General features: G+C 44.4%; 3 protein-coding genes across 3 annotated transcripts; 1 reads left to right on the forward strand and 2 right to left on the reverse strand.

Annotated features, from left to right (window-relative positions):
• Positions 1-9234: 9234 nt before the first annotated feature.
• VC83_07344 (uncharacterized protein) lies at positions 9235-11543 on the reverse strand. The gene is made up of 7 exons (XM_024470917.1): positions 11389-11543; positions 11250-11338; positions 10910-11197; positions 10402-10851; positions 10042-10333; positions 9585-9990; positions 9235-9521 (listed from the first exon to the last, which is right to left on the reverse strand). The coding sequence occupies exons 1-7, from the start codon at positions 11473-11475 to the stop codon at positions 9427-9429; spliced, it is 1707 nt and encodes a 568-aa protein (XP_024321968.1). The 5' UTR covers positions 11476-11543; the 3' UTR covers positions 9235-9426.
• A 423-nt stretch (positions 11544-11966) lies between these two features.
• On the forward strand, positions 11967-14148 carry VC83_07345 (uncharacterized protein; the record flags this gene model as incomplete). The annotated part of the gene is made up of 3 exons (XM_024470918.1): positions 11967-12079; positions 12306-12525; positions 13936-14148. 3 exons carry the CDS (start codon positions 11967-11969, stop codon positions 14146-14148), a joined length of 546 nt encoding a protein of 181 aa, XP_024321967.1.
• Positions 14149-22633: 8485 nt separating this feature from the next.
• VC83_07346 (uncharacterized protein) lies at positions 22634-23137 on the reverse strand (the record flags this gene model as incomplete). The annotated part of the gene is made up of 1 exon (XM_024470919.1): positions 22634-23137. The coding sequence occupies one exon, from the start codon at positions 23135-23137 to the stop codon at positions 22634-22636; it is 504 nt and encodes a 167-aa protein (XP_024321966.1).
• Between the last annotated feature and the right edge of the window lie 85 nt (positions 23138-23222).

The raw sequence follows: 23222 nt of genomic DNA on the forward strand, positions 1-23222 counted from the left end.
TGTCCAGTTGCATAAGAAATCCCTTCAACTTCCTCCTGTCTCCATGGTATAAATCTGGTGTTTGCACTTTAGGAAGTGCACCTGGGGTACTCGAAATAGCCAGAGGAGCTGTGGGAAGCTCTGTATGATGTGTCTGAGTTGAAGATTGTGTTGCTGAAGTGTTGGCTTGAAAGGTGTTTTCCAAATTCTCAAGTTTGTTTGCTATAGTTTGTATAAAGGCAAACAGTTGTTGCATCTGCTGTTCAGCAGTAGTTGTAGGAGCTTGGTCATCCTCCATTGTAGTATCGAAGTGCTGCTATAGAAATAGTTGAAGCTTGAAGCAGACAAGGTGTAATGGTGGGTGCACCAGATATGAGAATCTAGCCACCCAAGGAAGGGATGAATTTACTAAGACAACACACTGTCTTAGGAAACAGAGCCAAAGGGTTGTAGCTTAGACTATTCCACAACGCAGCAATCAGGTGTATGATGTGGTGAAGTGGTTTAGACAAGTTGCAACAAATGTTGAGTCTGAGAACTCAGGGGTAAGTCAGAGGTTAGCACCTCACTGACTTTTCAAAAATAGAGAATAACAAGATCAATGCTTGGAAGCTTGTAAAAGACGTGGAAGTATGTGATAGTCGATTTACTGTATTGTCTGCTTGCCCTTTCTTAAGGAAAGGGCAATCCTATTTATGCCAAAGGAGTGTAGTTCTCTCATTTTCCATGACTTTCCATGACTAACCAGGCTTGGTAAATGTATTAGAAATCAAGTGCGACCCACAACTAGCTTGCTAATCATGTAGTGAACGTAAGAGAATCCCATAGAACCATCTCTTGGGTTCCTAGCCTATAGGAAGTGAAAAGGAGGTCCAAGGTCAGAGTACCTATAGACAAATTATGTCATAACTTAACCAATCTTGTGGGTAACTAAGGAGCGATGACGTGTAATGAATCATAGAGGGTTGTAGAAGCTTCTAGAGCTATCGTTCATGTTCCTAGGCCTCTAGTTGGTAGAGATATGCCATGTGGTAGTATTGACCCACCCCCTTAAGGAGGAGATTTTCTTAATAACTTGTTCAATGAGTGTCCAAATGATATGCCGTGATGTATGTAGCATAAACAGATGTAGTAGAAGAGTTTGCAGCAATCGTTGAGTAGTATTGCTTCTGTTGTTGGTGTGATAAGCCAAGATATGTATGGTGACTTGTAGGTTTGAGGAGGAGATTTCTAAGTTTGCTCTTGAGTTTGATAGCATACTGAGTGCAACGAATGTCAGTATGACACCCACCCTGCTGACGCCACCTTGCTACCGCCTGCCCGTCTGACCGCCCATCCTTCTGTGAAATGTGTACATAAAGCTCATCGACTCAGGCGATGAGCTTCAATTGTGAGCCTGCCAACAGCTTCTGCTATAATGCCCAGGCTCACGACAGGTGCTGCAATGTACCTGTTGCCGTCGTACGGCTATTTCCCCTTGCCCAATCCTATCCAGATCTGCCTGTGTAGCCCCTCGCGATGACGGGTATTGGCCCTTATCCATACGCACTTGGCGCGGCACGGCTGAGTGCGCTCATCTTCGGTGGGTGAGGGCGGGCGAGGGCCGCAGTGACAGCAGGCTTGAGTGAAGCTATTCAAAGCTCATTAATGGACGGAGCTTACCGTTGATAGTGACAGTGATGCGTGGGTGGTGGTGGTGATGATTGGTTGTCACAGGGTGTGGGGCGGGCAGGGCCATTTTATTCATGGGCAAAAACTTCATATACCCACTAAACTGGTAAGAAAACTCCATCTACCCAGTCGGCCGCTAACTGTAATGGTGGGTGCACCAGATGTGAGAATCTAGCCACCCAAGGAAGGGATGATTTTACTAAGACAATACACTGTCTTAGGAAACAGAGCCAAAGGGTTGCAGCTTAGACTATTCCACAACACAGCAATCAGGTGTATGATGTGGTGGAGTGGTTTAGACAAGTTGTAACAAATGTTGAGTCTGAGAACTCAGGGATAAGTCAGAGGTTAGCACCTCACTGACTTTTCAGAAACAAGGAGTAACAAGATCAATGCTTGGAAGCTTGGAAAAGACGTGGAAGTATGTGATAGTCGATTGACTGTATTGTCTGCTTGCCCTTTCTTAAGGAAAGGGCAATCCTATTTATGCTAAAGGAGTGTAGTTCTCTCATTTTCCAAGACTTTCCATGACTAACCAGGCTTGGTAACTGTAGTCGACGTAAGAGAATTCCATAGAACCATCTCCTAGGTTTCTAGCCTATAGGAAGTGAAAGGAGGTCCAAGGTCAGAGTACCCCTATAGACAGATTATGTCATAACTTAACCAATCTTGTGGGTAACTAAGGAGCGATGACGTGTAATGAATCATAGAGGGTTGTAGAAGCTTTTGGAGCTATCGTTCATGTTCCTAGTCCTCTAGTTGATAGAGATATGTCATGGGTAGTATTAGCCCAGTAACTAAGGAGTGATGTCATGTAATGAATCATAGAGGGTTGTAGAGATATGCTATGTGGTCAAATCGGCCCAGTAACTAAGGAGCAATGACATGTAATGAATCATAGAGGGTTGTAGCAATCGTTGAGTAGTATTGCTCTTGTTGTTGGTATGACAAGCCAAAATATATATAGTGACTTGTGTCACGGTTCACCAAGGCATAGGGCGCCAGTTGGGTATTATGAATTAAATTCAATCTAGAGAAGAAAGGAAAGAGAAGAGGAGCACTCGAGCAGTGGCTCGATCTATATACAGCTATTGTGGAGTGAATTCTCTTTAGCGAGACCAGTTCTGAGAATTCACTCCACAAGTGAAAACTTCGCTCCAACCCCGGAAAGCTCCCGACACCCCTGAACCCCCACTCGAGCTGCAAGGCGCACTTGATATCGTAACAACTTGTAGGTTTGAGGAGGAGATTTCTAAGTTTGCAATTGAGTTTGATAGCAAACTGAGTGCAACAAATGTCAGTATGACACTAACCCTCCTTTGGAAATGTTAACGAGCCAATGAGAGGCATACTCTCATTTGAGAGCACGTGCTCTCATATGGACAGCTACTTTGAGTAAGGAAGGGAGGAACCAATACTGGGGGAACTAGATACCAAATGAATTCGTTTACTACACTAAATATATCGGTCTGTGAAGTTATCGTAGATTTGAATATACACACGTGACATATTGCACGTGTTGGTTTGCCAAGGAACCGTTGGGGGACCACACCGGTCTGGTCAGTTTTTCCAATATTTCCAGACCGGACCGTGGTCCAGTCTGGAAATATTCCAAAGTGACGGTTCCGAACCGACGGTCCCCCATGACGCACACTATTCTAAACTTCAAATGGAGGAAAGAAGCTATTCCTATTGAGCTATTCAATCCAATCCTGGACCCAGAAAAGCTTATAACTGATAAAGAGATTGATATACAGGTTAAGGAAGCTCTTATATCCCTCCCAGAATTTAATGGGGTCTCATTTGAATATGAGGAACTAGGTGCAATTGGTGTCGTTGATCCAGGACTTCAGGAATTTACGTCGCAACAGAATTTCATATCATTCGAAGGCACAAATATATGGGGCCGTTATTCAATTGTGTAAGAAGACGAAGAAGATGAAGATTCAATTCAAGATGCGTTTTCATACTTGTAGTGGTAAAATATTTCCCATAGTCTACAATTCAATTGCAATACAAATTGGGTGGTTGAGAAATCTGGGGTGATGTGTAACAATGTACGGTTACGCTCGCGCTACATCCCACTGAGCCAAAAAGACTACAGTATTCCGGCTCGCCCAGAATACGCGTAAAACGCTTTATATACCACATGTACTGTAACGGTGGCACCTGTTACACGATGCAACTCGCTTTCGCGATGCAACTCGCTTGCGCCCACCACGTAGCGGTGGGTTATTCGACCCACAATTATATAATGTTATAATACAGCTAACGTAGTTCACAAGCGAGTCGCCTAGACAAGCTCACCGCTGAATATTTCTTGGCATCATACGAAATCATAAAATATCTCAACAATTAATTAATTAAACTATTCTAATTCTTCGGTATTTGAATCACCAGATGTATCTACAATATTTGGACAAGTTCATATGTTGTGACCAGTCTGTCCGCAACATCTACAACAACATTTTTGCAGCTTAGTTTGCTTCAAATTACCCCTACTCTCTCACAAATCAGCCTGTAATTGTATATTAGCCTCTCTTTGAGCTTCGGAATCTTGTACAGCTTCGACAGTAAGTACTCCTCCTTCTTGTAATCGACATTTTTTTATACGACGACACCGACTAAGTAAGTCATTTGCTTTGCGAAGTGCAGTGTTTTCTTCTTGTAATAGTGTTAACTTGTGTATCGCACTTGCTGCACCTTTCGCAACCTGATCAATGCTTTGTAAAAGCAAAGTTGGTGAACTATTCTGATGTCGTATAATCTGGTCTTTAAGGTATGTTGATTGAGATTGTGTCTCAAGTACATTGCGTGGAGTTTTAGGTTCCCAAATCATAGGTAGTGTTGGCGTAGGCGTTGGCGTTGGCGTACGAAGTCGAACATCAAGCTTTGAGATTACATAGTCTGGATCGTACAGAACAAGCCCTGTAGCGTGAAATCCTGCTCGATTATTTGATTCAATCATTGCTGTACGAAACGCCATATGAAAGGCAGGGAAGAAATCTTCTTTCGAGATGTGTGAAATATGCGCACGCATCAACTTCTCAATCTCAGTTCCGTACGAATGCTTTAATGGTCGAAAGCAACCAACATCAAGTGGCTGAAGGTTATGAGATGCATTCAAAGAATAATAATATTCCAGTCCTTGCAATACGTCTCAAATTCGATCAAGTGATGACTTTCGTGCCCGTCAAGAATCAAAAGTCGATATCTACCCTTCGTACGACTCTGTGTATGTCGATTGAAATGCTTAATCCAATCAAGCCCTCGCTCATTTGTTGTCCAGCCATTTGACGTAACAGCAATAACCCAATTTGATGGCAAAGAAGCATTTTCATACCAAGACAAAAGGTGGTTTTTCCCTGCAACAATAATAAATGGCGGTAGCGCATATCCGTACGATCCAATGCCTTGAATCACTGTAATCCATTCCCTGTTGGCCTTGCTGTGTCATACGAGGTCTGCTCTTTCGTTCAGCATTTGTTACAACCATCTCAGATGATATTTGGCCCATCAAAAATCCAGTCTTGTTAAAGTTCTACATGTCCTCCTTGTGATACTAAGCAAGCAACTACTTTGAACATAAGAGCTAGGAATACTGTTAGGACTTTAGTTGGATCAACTAGACCCTATAGGGGCATAGCTAGGACAGACTAGCTAGATTTGACACCATAAGGGTGTGTAAGCGGTTTACACCACTATAGCGATGTAGTAGATAGCAAGTGTGGTTATACTATAGATAGGATGGGCTAGGAAAGAGGGATAGGCAGAGACTTAGGTTTAGGAGGAACTAGAAGCAGGGGTGCTGTTGCAGAGGCAACATAGTATAGTGTAAGGGGAATGTTAGAACTGCGTTCCTAGTAGTATGCTGTACATACGTAGCCTATGTACCAACTGTGTATATATAGGGGCTTCGCCCCCTATAGTTTCTCAATCAAGTTGTTAAACTCTAATTATGTGTTTAACATTAGGTGTTGGAACTGTGTTCCTAGTAGTATGCTACACATGTGTAGCCTGTATACCAACTGTGTATATATAGGGGCTTCGCCCCCTATAGTTTCTTAAACTCTAATTATGTATTTAACAGGTTATGAGCCTAGGTTAAGCACATAATGCGCTACGCCAAATGCAGATAATTAACAGCTTCTCTCATAGATCTCATAGGAGAGAGTAGCTATGTTGTACGATTGAGCGAAAGATTCGCCGTTACAGACAGCTCCTCATGACTACCATCATATAGCAGAAGCAGCACTGGTTACAAGACGAGTGTAGGCCATGCTAAGCAAGCAACTACTTTGAACGTAAGAGCTAGGAAAGCCAGATTCAACACCATGAGGGTGCATAGCGGTCAACACCACCATAGCGATGGTGCATAGGTAGCAGCAGTATAGCGTAAGGGGAGTGTTGGAACTGCGTTCCTGGTAGTACAATGCACATGCGTAGCCTGTATACCAACTGTGTATATATAGGGGGTGTATATATAGGGGCTTCGCCGCCCGTAATGTAGGTCGTGGCGTAATAGGGAGTATGGCATAATCAGGAGGAAGTACCTTCACAGCAAAATTTGTATGTCAAGGTACTTAATTTTTGAAAATTCAATTAATTAATAATGACTTCAATAAAAATACTAGAGCTTATCCCTTTTATATATAGGAAGTGTATAAGGCTATCTAATATACATGAAAACACTACTCGGTGGTTTGTCCACCTATGAGCGAAGCGAGTAGGTGGCGAAAGCGAGTTGGGTATGCGAAAGCGAGTTTGGGTATGCATCAATATGATATACATATATATAAATCAACAGGGTAATAGCATAGTATTGATAGATAACTACCTGAACAATATAAAATTAACAGAGCTATTTTCACTATCTAAACTTTGTACCGACTCATTTTCATCTTCGCCAAGGTCAGAGTACCTATAGATAAATTATGTCATAACTTAACCAATCTTGTGGGTAACTAAGGAGCAATGACGTGTAATGAATCATAGAGGGTTGTAGAAGCTTCTAGAGCTATCGTTCATGTTCCTAGGCCTCTAGTTGGTAGAGATATGCCATGTGGTAGTATTGGCCCACCCCCTTAAGGAGGAGATTTTCTTAATAACTTGTTGAATGAGTGTCCAAATGATATGCCGTGATGTATGTAGCATAAACAGATGTAGTAGAAGAGTTTGCAGCAATCGTTGAGTAGTATTGCTTCTGTTGTTGGTGTGATAAGCCAAGATATGTATGGTGACTTGTAGGTTTGAGGAGGAGATTTCTAAGTTTGCTCTTGAGTTTGATAGCAAACTGAGTGCAACGAATGTCAGTATGACACCTAGGCTTCTACTACACTAAAACCCTCTACTTTTCAGGGTAGAAGAGGGGCTACAGCACTAGAAAACCTGGGTTCTAGAGGGGTTTAGCAGCCCCTCAAGAGAGAGCTACTAGAACTGGCTTACTGCCACAGAGGAGGTAGTAATACTCGTGCGGCCCAAAAGTTTCCACAGGGTCTGTGCACAACAGCCAATTAGATTGTAGGAATCTATCAAGCACCATGTACTTGTACCCGAGTACACGCGTAGAAAATGTACACGCGTAGAATATGAGAGTGAATGAAGCAATGAAGTAATGCTCAACAATGGCTGAAATCTCAATACCACTACGTGCTGCAATTATTACCTTGCGTGTATACATGAACGCATCATATGGAGAGATTGAAAAGAAGCTTGGAATCTCAGCTGACTCTATTGCATATATATGGCACCAAACTGTTAAAAGGGCAGGGAATACTGAAATTCACAACCTTCTCCAACACCTCGAATCAAAGCCACGAAGCGGAAGACCACAGACAATTTAAAAGGATTCTGAAGAGTCACTACGCATACGATCTTTGCTACTTGCAAATCCATTTGACACTTTTCAACAAGTTATTAATAAGGAAAATCTACCCTACGCACGATCAATTGTCGAACGAGTTGCAAAGAATCACTCAAGTGTTGAAATTCCACAACCTATTGTACGGAAAAACATCTGCCTCAAGCCCTACTTGGATAATATCATTCCTTCAGTACGATGGAAATTCTGCAAATGGGCACTATCCGAACTTGAAGCTGGATCAATTTTTATTTTCTCAGACGAATCATATATCAATTTCGGAGGGAATCCACATAAGAAACGACGGATAACAGTTCAACGGGGTCAAACAGCAGAGAGCATGGCAATTCAACAGAAGAAATCTTTATTTCAAGTTATGTTTTGGGGAGCAATGAGTTCAGAAACCTCTATCTTACGCCCTTCTCGTTCATGGATTCCTGAAAGTATAGAAGAGAAGCAGATACATGTGCAGAAACTACGAGAGATAAATGCATATTGGAAATCAAAAGCAGAGAATGAACTTGTTAGAGCAACAACAGTTGGAACTCTTGAGTACGGATATATGGAAACTCTAAATGCAGATATTCGGAATGGCAAAAGCAAATGGAAAAAGGCACGAGTTGCTTCACAAGAGTTTGGAGATATAGAGACATGGAGTAGAGGACGGCAATCAGAAGGGCAAGAAGTTTCAAAGGGCGGGATTGATTGGTTTCTATATCGAGAGATGGTTCTTATTCCTCTTCTCTTCCCCTACTTTCGAAAAGTAAAGGCTTTACATCCTACAAAACGAGTATGGTTTGTGGATGATAATGTAAGTCTTCATTTGAAGGCTCACCGATCATTGGAAGATTATATGAAGAAGGAGGGAATCTATAGAGTGAAATTTTGGCCTCCAAACTCTCCCGATTTGCACCCTATTGAAAATGCCTTTGATTATCTCAAGGATCAGGTTGATGGCTATACACCATTAAACGGAGGGAAGTTTGAGAGAGCTCATGCACGGGTATTTCTTGAGGAAGAATGGGGGAAAAAAATGGATGGGAAATCTACACAATTATGTGCTTCGTTTAAGGACAAGTTGGAGCGGTGTATTGCAGTCAATGGGGGGAACAACTTTCGTGGGTAGATCAGTACAAGTACGTAGAGTATGTACATGCATTTTCTCCAAGTACTTACACGCCCCACTTATTACACACAGACCCTGTGGAAACTTTTGGGCCGCACGAGTAGGGGGTCGGATTCAGGAGCTTGACCTACAGGCGGCTGTTCGACGCCAGGTTGAGCAGTCAAAGAAGCGGGCAAGCCGGAGCCGGGCCCGGCTTCAGTTTGGAGGTGAGCTCCTAGCTGCTGAAGCTCACGAGCTTCGGGCCTAGAAAGCAGAGCAGGCCTAGAAAGCAGAGCAGGCCTAGAAGCTCGCAGCCAAAAAAGCACGGGTAGCCCGCCAGGCTGCAAACCAGGCCCATAAGCAGCTTCGTAGGGCTGGAATTGAGGCTCGTAAGGACGCCTTCGGAAGAAGAGGCTGGCAACTCTTTAAGGATCAGGCCTCCCAATTCCAGACCCAGAAGCTGTCGAGAGCGAGAGCGAGAGCGAGCATGGGAGCGAGCGTGGGAGTGAGCGTGGGAGTGGGAGTGGGAGTGAGAGTGGGAGTGACGATGTGATAATTTCTTACGATGATTGATTGATGTACCATTACATATGAATTACTATGGAGTGGTACTTACAAATTACAAATTGCGAAACCGCGCACATCGCTTCCTCCAACCTAGAGCGAAGCGACAAGGTTGGTTACGACGATTAAAAGGTAACATAACATAAATTCCCACGCTTTTAATGTTCTACAACTAGAACCCTGCTCGGTCAATAGTCCTCCCGAGAGCCGTAACACCACTGTTTTCCCTTGACCTAGAGTAAACATCTTACAGGCTGTGACCGTTGCTATGAGCATGATTGTGACCCTCATGTCCTTGCTCCTCAAACTGCATTGGCGTAGTAGCCCAATCCTCAAATCCATCTAGGAAGCATATCAGTTCTCATACTTCTTCTGACTAGAATCAACAGAAAAAAGATCACTTACCTTCAAACGCCGTATTTAACGCATCTTGCCTCTCTTCATCAGTTAACCCACTATTACGCATAATCTTGCTCCACTTCTCCATCTCACTATCTGTGAGCAAGCTGTTGTTTAAGGTCGTCGTTATTAACTGGACGTCAATCCCCTCCCCAATGCATACAATTTCCTGACGGCGGTCTTCCCACTCGCCTTTGAAATCTGCCTTGATCATGCTTACAACTTGAGGATCAGCAGGCCAGAATTCCCGCGGTATTGTACAGAACCATGGACTTCCGCCTTGGATTGTTAGCATTCCGCCTGCTTGAGACCATTCACCATGTTGAGAGGGACGTGTTGCGAGCCAGAAAAACCCCTTAGATCGCAGGAGAGGAGCGAAGGCGGGATGGCATGCTTTATTACGGAGAATAACCTACGCGTTGAGCGATGTTAGTTGATGTAGCAGTGGCGAAGGGATACGTACTTCAGTTGGGATCTCACTGCTGAAATCGTCCACTTCCATGTCGAGGTCTTCGTCATCTGTAGAGTTTTCGCAGGGCATGGTAGTAGAGCCCTTGCGCGCATCGTTGTGGCCCTCGGAGTCACTCTCGTCATCACTTGTTTCCATCTTATCTTCTTCATTTTCGGTGTCCTCGTCAACATCATCATGTGTTTCCACATTTTGGAGGAGAATAAACTTGTCATGGAGGAGTTTGAAGAGTTTCTTGGGATGGAATGGTCGCCGGGCGCAATAGACAAAATTGTTCACACCATATCTTATCTTCGTTAGCACATCCATGGCACCAAGCAACATTTATCATTGTTAGCAAAAAGGGAAACTTACTCCTCTGTCTCTGGTTTCGGAGTCACCTTCATAATACCATTGACTTCCCGTAAAGTCAATTCATGCAAACTGCTCAGCCATCCAGACCCTAACGCCGCCTTTTCAAAGTCGAATCTTCCCGTGTTAATAATTTCCCTCACATCAACCTTAGAGTAATTGGTCTCTAAAACCAATGCGGACGGATTCAGTGCTTTGCAAGTTCTTAAAACCTTGCCTTTGGTTTCAAGATCTACCGCATCAATCTTGTTGACAATGATAACATTAGCAAATTCAATTTGATCGACGAGAAGGTCGCTAATGGTCCGGTCATCCTCTTCAGGAACTAAACCTTCAGACTTACGGTCTGAGAGAAATTCTGGAGTGTGAAAGTTGCTGAAGAGGTTGAAGGCGTCGATCACAGTTACACATGTGTCAAGGCGGGCGAGCTTATGGAGACCACCTATCTCTGCGCTGGCAAGGAAATTAATTATTGGGACTTTCCGTGTCTTAGAATAATAATAAAACCTACATCTCTTTTATAATGGCATTGTTCTCATCATCCGGTGCTAGCCCGCCCTGCTCAATCATTGCAGCAGTAAATTCTGTCGTGAAAGTCTCGGCAACTTGCTGCGGCTCGGAAATTCCAGTAGACTCAATCATGACGTATTCAATATCTCCGTTGCGTGAGAGATCGACGAGGCTTTCGAGGAGATCGCCACGAAGAGTACAGCAGATGCAGCCATTCTGAAGCTGGATCAATTTTTCTTTGCTTGCAGAAATAACGTGGTTGGAGATCAGGGAAGCGTCAATATTGATACTGAGGTGTTTATTAGTGAATACTCTTACAAGTAAGAACGCTTCATTCATGCCTGCTCATATCATTGACAATGACAGCAATGCGAAGGCCGTGGTCAGGGGACTTTAGAATATGCTCCATTAGAGTGGTTTTTCCACTTCCCTGGTAGAATTTAGTCATCTGCCCAATTATTCCTCGAGCGGTGAATAAACCAGAAAGCCAGAAAGCAAAGTAACTGGTAATTGCCGAATGGTCTTTCCAAGCGGCATTGCCGCGCTCCCCTCTTCAATTGAACCCATTATTCTGATTTTGTTTCGAGCCCAAGAACAATAGCGTTTCTTCTTTTGGTGTGTTGAAAGAGAAAAAGGATTTTAATATCATCAGAAGAGGATATACGTAGCTTTAAGCCCTGCCTTGCAAAATTAGGGACAGCCTCGAATAAGATAGCCACCAGGGTGCCATTCAGTCAACCAATACAAGATGTTTGAAAATAAATTTGTAGCTAATGATTGGTTAAGAGCGATCGGCCGGCGGTTGAGTTGACTCGATTGTGTGCATCTTTCCCTAAGTTGGAAGAGAGAGACTCCACCAAGGGAGTCGAAACGGGCTGCAGTTACCGTAGCCTTTTATAACGTTTGTGATGGGTCAGTTGATTCCGACACGGAGCAACGTCTTGGGGCGAGTTCGATACTTTCACCAAAAATCTTCGTTATATGCATCTACAATAACGCATTATCTTGAATAAGAATATCATGTTAATTTGAGAAGCCCGAGGGCTTCTCAAATTAAAATGATATTCTTATGGCTAATGCTGCCTAAACGATACCTTGATGGCCACTTGAGAACTTTGGATCAATCGCCATTCCGAGAAGATTCAGTTGTCGGAATGGCGATTGATCCAAAGTTCTCAAGTGGCCATCAAGGTATCGTTTAGGCAGCATTAGCCATAACCATCCGGGTTACATTGTTAAACACGGGGTGGGTCTACCACAACCCCCCGACTAAGACTATTCATTTTAAAAAGGCCTTATCCCTTCTCCTGAGCAAAGTAACCATAGATATGGCTTCAGAATACCCGCAAATTTCTGACGTGGCCATTATTGGGCTGGGACATGTGACCTTGCTGTAGCATCACGTATGAGAAAGTCAAGGCCCTCAGCACTCTTCAGATTTTGACCATCAGAGACTGGATTAAGCGCCATAAAGACCGTGCAAGGATTGTACCTACTAAGGGCGTGCGTGCAACGAACAAAACCATCATTGAAGACAAATCAGACATGCCACGCAGACGAATCTACGAGCTACCAAGATTCCCGATGGCAGTGGACGACTCGTCGGGGCTAGAGTTGGTGACAAAAAGTGAAAAAAACTCTTCCATGCCCTAGCCAAGCTCAAGCTTGCGAGGGCCTTTAGAGATATAGTGGCAAGAAGTATCAAGCCTCCCTCCCCAAGCGTCTGCTGTAGAATTATGCCCAACAAACCTATCCGGTCCTTATGTAGACCCCTACATAACCGATGCTTATGACTGGTCACCTCCGTGCCCTTCCCTTACCCCGCCGCATGTCCCTAATCATTTCGCTCATTAGGCATAGCTACTACAACTACGGCGGCCTTCCATCGTCCATTTCCAGGATCCCGGAGATGCGGACATAAGAAACCTAGCCATCCGCTTCATATGTATGTCAAATCAATGTGTCATAGTGGTCTTGACTTTGTGTTAACCTGGTTGCCACGTAAGCTTGTGTTGGAACTTGCGTGGGGCTCTGTGGGTTGCAGCCGTGACCAGAACATAAGGCAAGAAACCATCCTCAATAGCGAGCATACTCCGTACTTCTACACATAGATATTGTTTTCGATCAGGCTGGTAAAGCTTGGAACACTAGCTGCGAAGAGTGGGCTGTCGCCATGCCTCGTCTCCCAAGCACTCAGTATTCGGGACATCAGTCTCACGACGGGCAATTCCGGTTCAGGTTCCCGCTCTAGAAACACTTCTGTCCTCTGACGGCAGCGAGATACATGGGCACAGATAGCAGAACGAAAAGTCTTAAAAAGCAGTTAAAGCAGAGCCCATGGGCCTTCTTGATTGACCCCCAAGCCCCCACAACGGAGACAAATCATGTGGCGGGCACGCGGAAGAGAATGGTTTATGCAGGATCGCTTTAAAGCATTGGTAATACAATGTACGTAATCAGTAGGAACTGGTACAGCCCATCGAGAAGTATAGCCAATGGTTCTTAATCCTACTAGCGACAACGAACAAATCTGAATCAGGCATATGTATGCTTCTGATCGTCCAACTAAGGAATTGGCGGCAGGCGCACCGTCCAGTTCCTCGCTAAATCCAAAGGCACGTGATCGCGATTCGCTGACCCTAATATTAAACACATAATTGGAGTTTGACGACTTGATTGAGAAACTAATGTTAGTCGTGGCGTAATCGGGAGTATGGCGTAATCGGGATAGTGGGGTTGGCTACCCCATCAAACCGGCTGCCACAGCAAAACTGAGGATCACATAATCTACTCTTCAACTCTTAATAACTTCTGTAATTGGCCTTGTAAGACTTAGCCCTTTTATACTTATAATCTTGGGAAAATGAATTAAGTAACCCTCCCTGTTTTGAAAGTATATGAATAAAGGGCAAAAACTCCATATACCCAGTAAAACAATAAATAAATTCAATATACCCAGTTCCATCCCACATAAGCCCAATCTAGAAACTCCCACGTTCTCATATGTGCCTGGCATGTCCGAGCCAGCCCGACGACAAGCTTCCATTGCTCGTTGTTGGGGATGGCTCGGATACGCCAGGCACAGCCCTCCTCGGGACAAACGGCGGTTGCCCCGTCTTTGTCCCTCCTCTGGAGCCGCCAGGAGAACTTCTCCTTGACGGCCCAGTCGCCCAGGGCACGGGACCAAGCGTCCAAGTCGAGGAACTTGCTACCGTCAACAGGGGCAGCGAGTTCGGCTAGGAGGCAGGGGCGGGGGAGGCAGGGGAGTTTGTGCCTAGCGCAAGGGCTTCTGAGGGTGGTTTCGAGGGGGTCAGAGGAGGGAGGGAGTGTTACGGCTAAGTCCTAGTGCTATGGCTAGCGCTTACAGCTGCAACCTCACGTGATGGATAACATTGGATATCATGGATATTATGTTATCCATGTTATCCACGGATATCCCTTTGGCACGACGCCACTATATAGTAGATAGTATTTCCTTAGATAGGAGCTTCGTGCTCAACTCAATATAGTATTCTTTACAATACTGTAATGTGTTACTTGGAAAGCCTTTGTGTCTAATCCCCTGCCTCCTCTGTCAAGTCAACCTTATGCAAGAAACCTCTGTGTCTTCTATCATTTAGAAGTCAGCGTTACAGGGAGCCTGGGAGGTGTCAGCGGGGTTCTGTGGTAGAGGGGAGGAAGGGAAGGGGGAGGAGGTTTGGGGGTCTCAATTGACTCCCAACTTACCATGCAATTGAGCTGGTATATTGCCAGCTCAATTGCTTCAAAAAGGCCATATGAGAGCACGTACTCTCAAATGAGAGTATGCCTCTCATTGGCTCGTTAACCTTTCCAAAGGAGGGTTAGTGTCATACTGACATTTGTTGCACTCAGTTTGCTATTAAACTCAAGAGCAAACTTAGAAATCTCCTCCTCAAACCTACAAGTCACTATACATATTTTGGCTTGTCACACCAACAACAAGAGCAATACTACTCAACGATTGCTACAACCCTCTATGATTCATTACATGTCATTGCTCCTTAGTTACTGGGCCGATTTGACCACATAGCATATCTCTACAACCCTCTATGATTCATTACATGACATCACTCCTTAGTGTAAGGACACAGGGAATACGGCTCTCCGTAGGTGCATATGGGAGTGCGAGTCGGAGGTGATGCTGTATTCTATCCTATAGGTCTACTACGAAGGATACAAAAAAGATGAAAGGGGAGCTTATAGCTTCCTACCCCTTATGTACCTAAATGGGGTCCGACTCGGCTAGGCCTTAGCGTACCGGTAGATCCACTCCCGTCTGCCGCCCGAATCGACCCCGACCCTAGAACATCTATGCTGCTATACTACTATGTCGCCTATTCCGCGTTGTCTTACGGGTCCGAGGGTACCCCGTGTAAGGAGGCATCCTTACACTTAGTTACTGGGCTAATACTACCCATGACATATCTCTATCAACTAGAGGACTAGGAACATGAACGATAGCTCCAAAAGCTTCTACAACCCTCTATGATTCATTACACGTCATCGCTCCTTAGTTACCCACAAGATTGGTTAAGTTATGACATAATCTGTCTATAGGGGTACTCTGACCTTGGACCTCCTTTCACTTCCTATAGGCTAGAAACCTAGGAGATGGTTCTATGGAATTCTCTTACGTCGACTACAGTTACCAAGCCTGGTTAGTCATGGAAAGTCTTGGAAAATGAGAGAACTACACTCCTTTAGTATAAATAGGATTGCCCTTTCCTTAAGAAAGGGCAAGCAGACAATACAGTCAATCGACTATCACATACTTCCACGGAGTAACAAGATCAATGCTTGGAAGCTTCTTTTCCAAGCTTCCAAGCATTGATCTTGTTACTCCTTGTTTCTGAAAAGTCAGTGAGGTGCTAACCTCTGACTTATCCCTGAGTTCTCAGACTCAACATTTGTTACAACTTGTCTAAACCACTCCACCACATCATACACCTGATTGCTGTGTTGTGGAATAGTCTAAGCTGCAACCCTTTGGCTCTGTTTCCTAAGACAGTGTATTGTCTTAGTAAAATCATCCCTTCCTTGGGTGGCTAGATTCTCACATCTGGTGCACCCACCATTACAGTTAGCGGCCGACTGGGTAGATGGAGTTTTCTTACCAGTTTAGTGGGTATATGAAGTTTTTGCCCATGAATAAAATGGCCCTGCCCGCCCCACACCCTGTGACAACCAATCATCACCACCACCACCCACGCATCACTGTCACTATCAACGGTAAGCTCCGTCCATTAATGAGCTTTGAATAGCTTCACTCAAGCCTGCTGTCACTGCGGCCCTCGCCCGCCCTCACCCACCGAAGATGAGCGCACTCAGCCGTGCCGCGCCAAGTGCGTATGGATAAGGGCCAATACCCGTCATCGCGAGGGGCTACACAGGCAGATCTGGATAGGATTGGGCAAGGGGAAATGGCCGTACGACGGCAACAGGTACATTGCAGCACCTGTCGTGAGCCTGGGCATTATAGCAGAAGCTGTTGGCAGGCTCACAATTGAAGCTCATCGCCTGAGTCGATGAGCTTTATGTACACATTTCACAGAAGGATGGGCGGTCAGACGGGCAGGCGGTAGCAAGGTGGCGTCAGCAGGGTGGGGGTGTGGGGCCATTTTATACTTTCAAAACAGGGTTACTTAATTCATTTTCCCTATAATCTTTACATAACGTGCATGTATAACGAAAGTGCCAAACAAGCGAAAGTGCCAAAATATCGCGACTACCCCATAAGAATTGCGATAAATCCACCACAACAATATAAATTAATTAAAACTACTCGGAGTCCTCTTCCTCAGACCTGTCTATTACAATCTGACAGGTGCACGCATTGTGTCCAGTCTCACCACACTTGCCACAGCGACGTGCATGGGTTTCTTCCCTTGGCTTCCGACCACTACTTGCCCTTATTTCTTGCTCTACTTGCTGCACAATGTCCCTCTCGTCCTGTAGCTCCTGTGCTACCTGTTGACTAAGTGATCCCCCTTGCTGTAGTCGTGTTTTTTTAGCTCTCCGGCGCTTGCTTAGCACTTCATTTGCCTGTCGCAAGTTTTGGTTCTCTGCTTTTAACAATGCTAATTGATGCATTATTTGCGATGCACCCTTTGTAAACTGGTCAACAGCTGCATAGATTGAGGTTGGAGAGCTATTTTGATGATGTGCAATTCAGTTTTTAATGAAAGTAGACTGTGATGCAGCTTCAGTTGGGTTATTTGGTGTCTGAGAAACCCATGGTTGAGCGGTGTTTGGGCGAGAGGTTGGAGGTGTTGGCGTCTTAAACCTAAGGTCAAGTGTAGATATTACACTCTCAGGGCTAAATGGAAGAAGCCCAGCACCTCGGAACCCTCCCTGAATATTGCTTTCTGTCATTGCAATGTTAAATGCAGTGTGGAAGGCAGGAAAGAAGTCATCCTTAGTAATGTGAATAATATGAGCCCGCATCATATCTTCAATTTGCCGACCGTAAGCTCTCTTTAATGGGCCAAAACAGCCAACATCAAGTGGTTGGAGTATATGGGAAGAGTGAGCAGGCATACAAAGCGTAATAATGGGTGTTCTTTGCAGTACTCCTCAAACTTGTCTGAGTGGTGGCTCTCATGACCATCAAGGACTAACAAGCGATAACCACCAACACTCCGGGGCTTTGTGTGCTTCTCAAAATGCTGAATCCAATCCATACCTCTCTCGTTTGTAGTCCAGCCATTTGCAGTAACAGCGATTACCCAATCTGCTGGAAATCCGCTATTCTCATACCAAGATGCAAGGTGGTTTTTACCTGCCACAATGACAAATGGCGGCACTGCCCAACCTTGAGAACTAACGCCTTGGATTACTGTAACCCATTCCCGATTGCCAGGCTGCACCTTTTTTGCCTTTGCCCGCCCATCTGAGCTCGTTACTACCGTTGCGCTTGAGATGACGCCCATCATAAACCCAGTCTCATCAAAGTTGTAGATATCTGCATTGTTGATGCCATACTTTAGAATTGTGTTCCATACAAGCTCAAACCAGCCACGAATGACTTATGGATCTTCGCACTTAGCCCTCTGGTAGTCGTATTTTCGCTGGAAGCGTGTCCGGAGCTCTACATGGCGCTTAACAAAGTTTGAAGCCCAACGTGACCCGACGCGTGGCACGTCGCGTGTTGCAAGTAGTCGATTTGCCATATCTTCAACAATAGACAACTGAGGAGGGAACCCTTTAGCAGCTAAGTCAAGTATATACTGAACAAGAACTGATTCCTCTAGGTTACTTAATTTCCGTAAGTTGGCTTGGATATTGTGTCGTGAAGGTACACCTTGTAAACAGTGACGTAGCTTGCGGTGGTCTACGGAATAGATCCTAGCTGCAACTCGAAGGCACAAATTTGGGTCGCTTTGCATAGCTTGGATAGCTAGCACTAATTTGCTTCCATCATTTTTATGGCGCATGTTTTGTTGTGGAGGAATTTAACATTTAGTTGGGGGTTTGGCACTTTCGTTATACATGCACGTTACAGGTATTGGTAACTTCTATGCCTTTGGTGCTATTCTATCTCCACGGTTAAAGATGGAAGTGTTTGACCCTGATTATTGTTGGTTAAATCCTAATAAAAACTGGCGTGGGCATTTTGAGAAGGAATTCCGGGCGTTATACACACAACATTACGCAAACCAAGAAAGATCAAACCAGCACCAATCAAACTACATGGAACTAGACAAGGACTCAATGGCTCTAATATTAAATCGGAAGCGGAGCTATAACTCCATTAGTCGAGCTGAAGACCAAGGAGGAGAGATTGAGTGATACCTTGCCCTCCGTAAGTTTATAGTAATAATTATAGTAATGTAACACTGACTTCTAAATGATAGAAGACACAGAGGTTTCTTGCGTAAGGTTGACTTGACAGAGGACGCAGGGGATTAGACACAAAGGCTTTCCAAGTAACACGTTACAGTATTGTAAAGAATACTATATTGAGTTGAGCACGAAGCTCCTATCTAAGGAAATACTATCTACTTATATAGTGGCGTCGTGCCTCATGGGTAATCTGGATAGTTGGCGGATAGCTAAATATTCAGGATAGTCCGTGGATAGCTCAACTATCCAATATCCACTAGTTTCTGCAACTATCCATTAGCCCCGTCACATGGCAGCCTACCCCGCTGCCCACTGTGACTCACACGTCACGTTACTAGGCCCTGGCCCTGTAACCATGACATCATGTTACTATAGCCGTAACAAGTAATCACTACTAACTTTTATTAGCACCCTCCCATCAACCACCATTAAAATGGTGGAAAGAGAACGAAAGACTATTCCCTGGACTTGCTGCTATAGCCCGGGATATACTTTGTATTCCTGCTTCAGAGGCTCTTGTTGAGCCAGTCTTTAGTACTGCTCACGCTGTCTGTAATTATAAGTGCAACCAAATGATCCCTGATATGATACGGGAATTATGCTTGTCTTTTACCGCCAGAAAATTTAACGGGAACAGCTATTTGAACACTACTCTGTTACAGATATTATTGATTCAACTTATATGAATGATGAGAAATTATTGTTTGGGTATCATGCTCTAATTGATAATATTCAAGAAAGATGACGCTACAGTATATTCCAGACCGAAGCCCAAGGCAGTCAAATACCTATGATAGGACAAAGCGGAACCAAGACCGGTTTGATTTTATTCAATCACGACGAGGCCTTTATATGTTACCAAGGGTACAGCAATTACAGCCCCAACCTGAGGGCAATGCTGCCAAGTTCGTTACCAAAGTCAGCCATCTACTACAAATTACACATTGAAAATAAGTCATTATAAGTAATATTTACACGTGATTGTTAACCAATTATAGGCACGTGATGACAGTCTTGGCTGACTTAATTGACCCGGAGCTAGAAGATTTAGAGGGGCTACCCCCAAGCCAAGATGGGTGTGATTACACCCTACCTTCACTTGCAAGTCCATAGAATGACAATAGAGCCAGTTGCCTTGGGGGGAAGTAGTTGAAACAATTGAGTTGAGCCAAGTCCGTAATAAGTCTCGGTCTGGTCCAGAAATTCAGGAGTCATGGCGTAATATAGATCTATAGTAATCATTATAGTAATTGCCATCTACTACAAATTACACATAGAAAATAAGTAATATTTACACGTGATTGTTAACCAATTATAGGCACGTGATGACAGTCTTGGCAGACCGACGGGGGACCGTGGTCCGGTCTGGGGTTGGTCCCCCGGTGGGGTCGGTCCCCCGTGACGCACACTAGTTTAGAATAGTCCTTTGACGTTCCTTCTCTGATTTCCGTGCAGCAACCCCTTGGAGATACTTCTTCTTAATCTTATTTGTTGTAATTAGTATAAGATATTGTCATCTTTTGATCTTATCAACCTGCTCCTTTTCATGCTTGTTTTCCTGGATCTGTCGTGCCTGAGTTCCTGTAAGGACCCCTCCTTTTTGTAAGACCTTCCGATTCCCTCGAATCCTAAACTTCTGTTGATTTTGAACCCTATTATGGTCTTCATACTGCCGGTCCCGGACTTCTGCAGTCATAAGGACGTTCTGGACCCCTCGTATTGTAGAGTCGATTTTCCGGCGTGTAGGACTACTAAATATATCAATCTTCTCTGAGATTTTTGATGCTATTTCTTGAAGAGATCTCTTGGCTTGAACACCTCTTACTGGTGTTTGAGGACAGGGTAATTCAATCGCTGTCGCCGTTGCCATCGCCATCACTGGTATCATATACGTCTTCATTTTCTTAAGAGCTTTCTGGCAATTAATTGGCCAGATCCCAGACTTTCGGAAGGCACCTTGAATAGTCTCTTTTTTCACAGTCTTTTCCCTGATTTCTGTTAAGTCCCAGAAGAACGATGAAACTGTATATTCAATATCTAGATGCCGGGTTGCATCTTGTACAGCCTTCCGGTGCCAGTGTTTATACGGCTGAAAAACACCGACATCAAGAGGTTGAAGAACATGCGTCAAGTGGCTAGGAAAAGGAAACGGGTGTATATTAGCTTCTGTAGCTTTAATAATAAACTCTGGGGTCATATGACTACCGTGTTGATCCATTAATAGAACCCTAGGACATGCGTTTGCCCCAGCTTGTATATGAAGAATCAAGTGATCAAGATATTCAAGAGCTAATTGAGAGTTGATATATCCGGAATCAGACATTAATACCCTTGTATTTCCGTCTAATAAGGTATACCAATTCGTCATATGATTCACACATTGTACAATTAGAACAGGAGGAATAGTTGTTCCATTTGCAATAATCGATTCTATAACGGTAATAGAACGTCGATTTTCAGGGTTACGTGTATACAATGGCTATAGTTTATTAGCTATACTATATTTTATATTATAACTGGAATATACATACATCTACTATCCAGGTAGGGACAAGAATATCTTCTCCAGAAGCTACTCCAATTTGAAACCCAGCTTCATCAAAATTGATAATATCACCATGCTGAATATCATGGGCTTCGCACCAAGTCATCCAACTCTTGAACCAATCCTGTACATCCTTAACATCTTGTGCACTGACTCGGTTTCGTACAATTGGCTTTGTTTTTAGTGTATGAAGAAAACCCGGGGTTGTTTTTATGTAGTTTTGAAACCATCGCCATGACGGTCGCGGTCTGCCTTCTAGATCCTTTAGGAAGTCGATTATCGCAAAGACCATCTGTTTTGTAGCCCCGAGGCCTGTCCTGTGCATATCGTCTGCATATGTAATAATAGCTTCATGTTGTGGCCTAGAGAGGATTCGATTCCGTGTATTATGAGGGCGGTTGTCGCGTTGCTTCTTTCGTCGTATCCTCGATTTGAGGGTTTGAGGATTCACGTGGAAAATACGTGCGGCGGTAGTCTCACTCTCGTCAGGATTGGCAGTAGCCCAGGCAATTGCCTGGGCTATAGCCTCTTCGTATTCGTGGGTTGCAGGTGGTGGCATTGTTCAAGTTTCAATTGCAATACAAATTGGGTGGTTGAGAAATCTGGGGCGATGCAACTCGCTTGCGCCCACCACGTAGCGGTGGGTTATTCGACCCCACGATTACCGTTTTTCGCCCTACAGAACCATATCATGTGATGCTACGCGAGCATACTGACCAACGTGCAGGGTTTAGTCATAAAGTGGAGCATTTCTGGTTTAGCTGAGTGTTACTCCATACTCGACTCTACGGACCTTCGGAACCCGGCCGGTCTAACCACGTGTAGCCTACGGAGCAACGTGGAATAATGTGTAACGGTGATAACGATGACGATCGTATTGCTATTCTTGATGATGCTCTGAAGAAGAGACAATCGGCTATCCGATGTTCTATCTATACTACGCTATGTCACGTGTTGGTTCACACTTATCCCCCACTGGGGGTAGACGACCTCGCTGGCACCTCTCAGAAAACTCCTCAACGAACCAACTTCTCTCCCTATAAGTTGTTCGTGACAACCTGAATGATGTTGATCGTGACGCTGTTGGAAATCTTTGAAGATATTCCATGATAAAATAAGCTTTCGAACTGATTAAAATGCAACGCTGTAAGACTCTTGGTCTTCAAAATGCCCCTTTTGAACGCCTCCTCCATCCATGCTGGAAAATGCCCTATAACTCAGACTGTTCATTCGGCCTTTCCTTCACACGTAATGTATGAACCTCTCAAAAGGTCTTTCAAATCGTCTTCTTAAACCTTATAAGTTTCCCTTTGAAACTCATCCTGATACATCCTCGTCTTGCCGGTCCACATCATTCCCCGGATTCTCAACCCATGACAGAAGAACCTTGAGCGGATCTTTCTGATCATCTTGCGAAACTCCTGGTGTATCACGAACGTGGGCAGAGATAAGCGCTCTAACTGCTCGACGAGCTTCGTCCCGTTGACATCGTAAAAGATCATTCTGCTGAGCCAATTCCTTTTCACGCTTCTTGAACTCTTGATTGGATTTATCGATCATTTCCTCCACTGCGAAGAGTCTCTTCGCTCCCGCCCAGGCCAGATTCGTAGCTCGGAGAAACTGACTTCCTAGTCGTTCACGTCCAATGTCTTCAGTCGAGATAGGCTTCTGTGTGATGGTTTCAAGGACAAGTTTGCGAAATGCTAGAGGATCCTTCCGGGCCTCCAGCGACAAAGGTGACAGAACAGCTTTCTTGGTTGGTGCATTTGGGCCAAGTTTTGACTCTGACGCATATCGGCCTTGGATGCGGAATTGTCCCATCCCACAGTAAAGCCTCTCTTTGGCTTGTCTTCTTCGGTTGAGGATGTCTTCTCCGTTTCCATAGATGGATCCATTCGGGTCGTTT

Source organism: Pseudogymnoascus destructans, assembly GCF_001641265.1.
Source record: "Pseudogymnoascus destructans isolate 20631-21 unplaced genomic scaffold scaffold_18, whole genome shotgun sequence".
NCBI lineage: Eukaryota > Fungi > Ascomycota > Leotiomycetes > Thelebolales > Thelebolaceae > Pseudogymnoascus > Pseudogymnoascus destructans.

Excerpts from the sequence above, each read along its gene's own strand:
- VC83_07344 (XM_024470917.1), bottom strand. The coding sequence starts at position 11,475 with ATGGGTTCAATTGAAGAGGGGAGCGCGGCAATGCCGCTTGGAAAGACC. Across the intron at positions 9,991-10,041 it reads GCAGTGAGATCCCAACTGAA|GTTATTCTCCGTAATAAAGC; the intron begins GTACGTATCCCT and ends CTCAACGCGTAG. Across the intron at positions 9,522-9,584 it reads GTTAAATACGGCGTTTGAAG|ATGGATTTGAGGATTGGGCT; the intron begins GTAAGTGATCTT and ends TATGCTTCCTAG.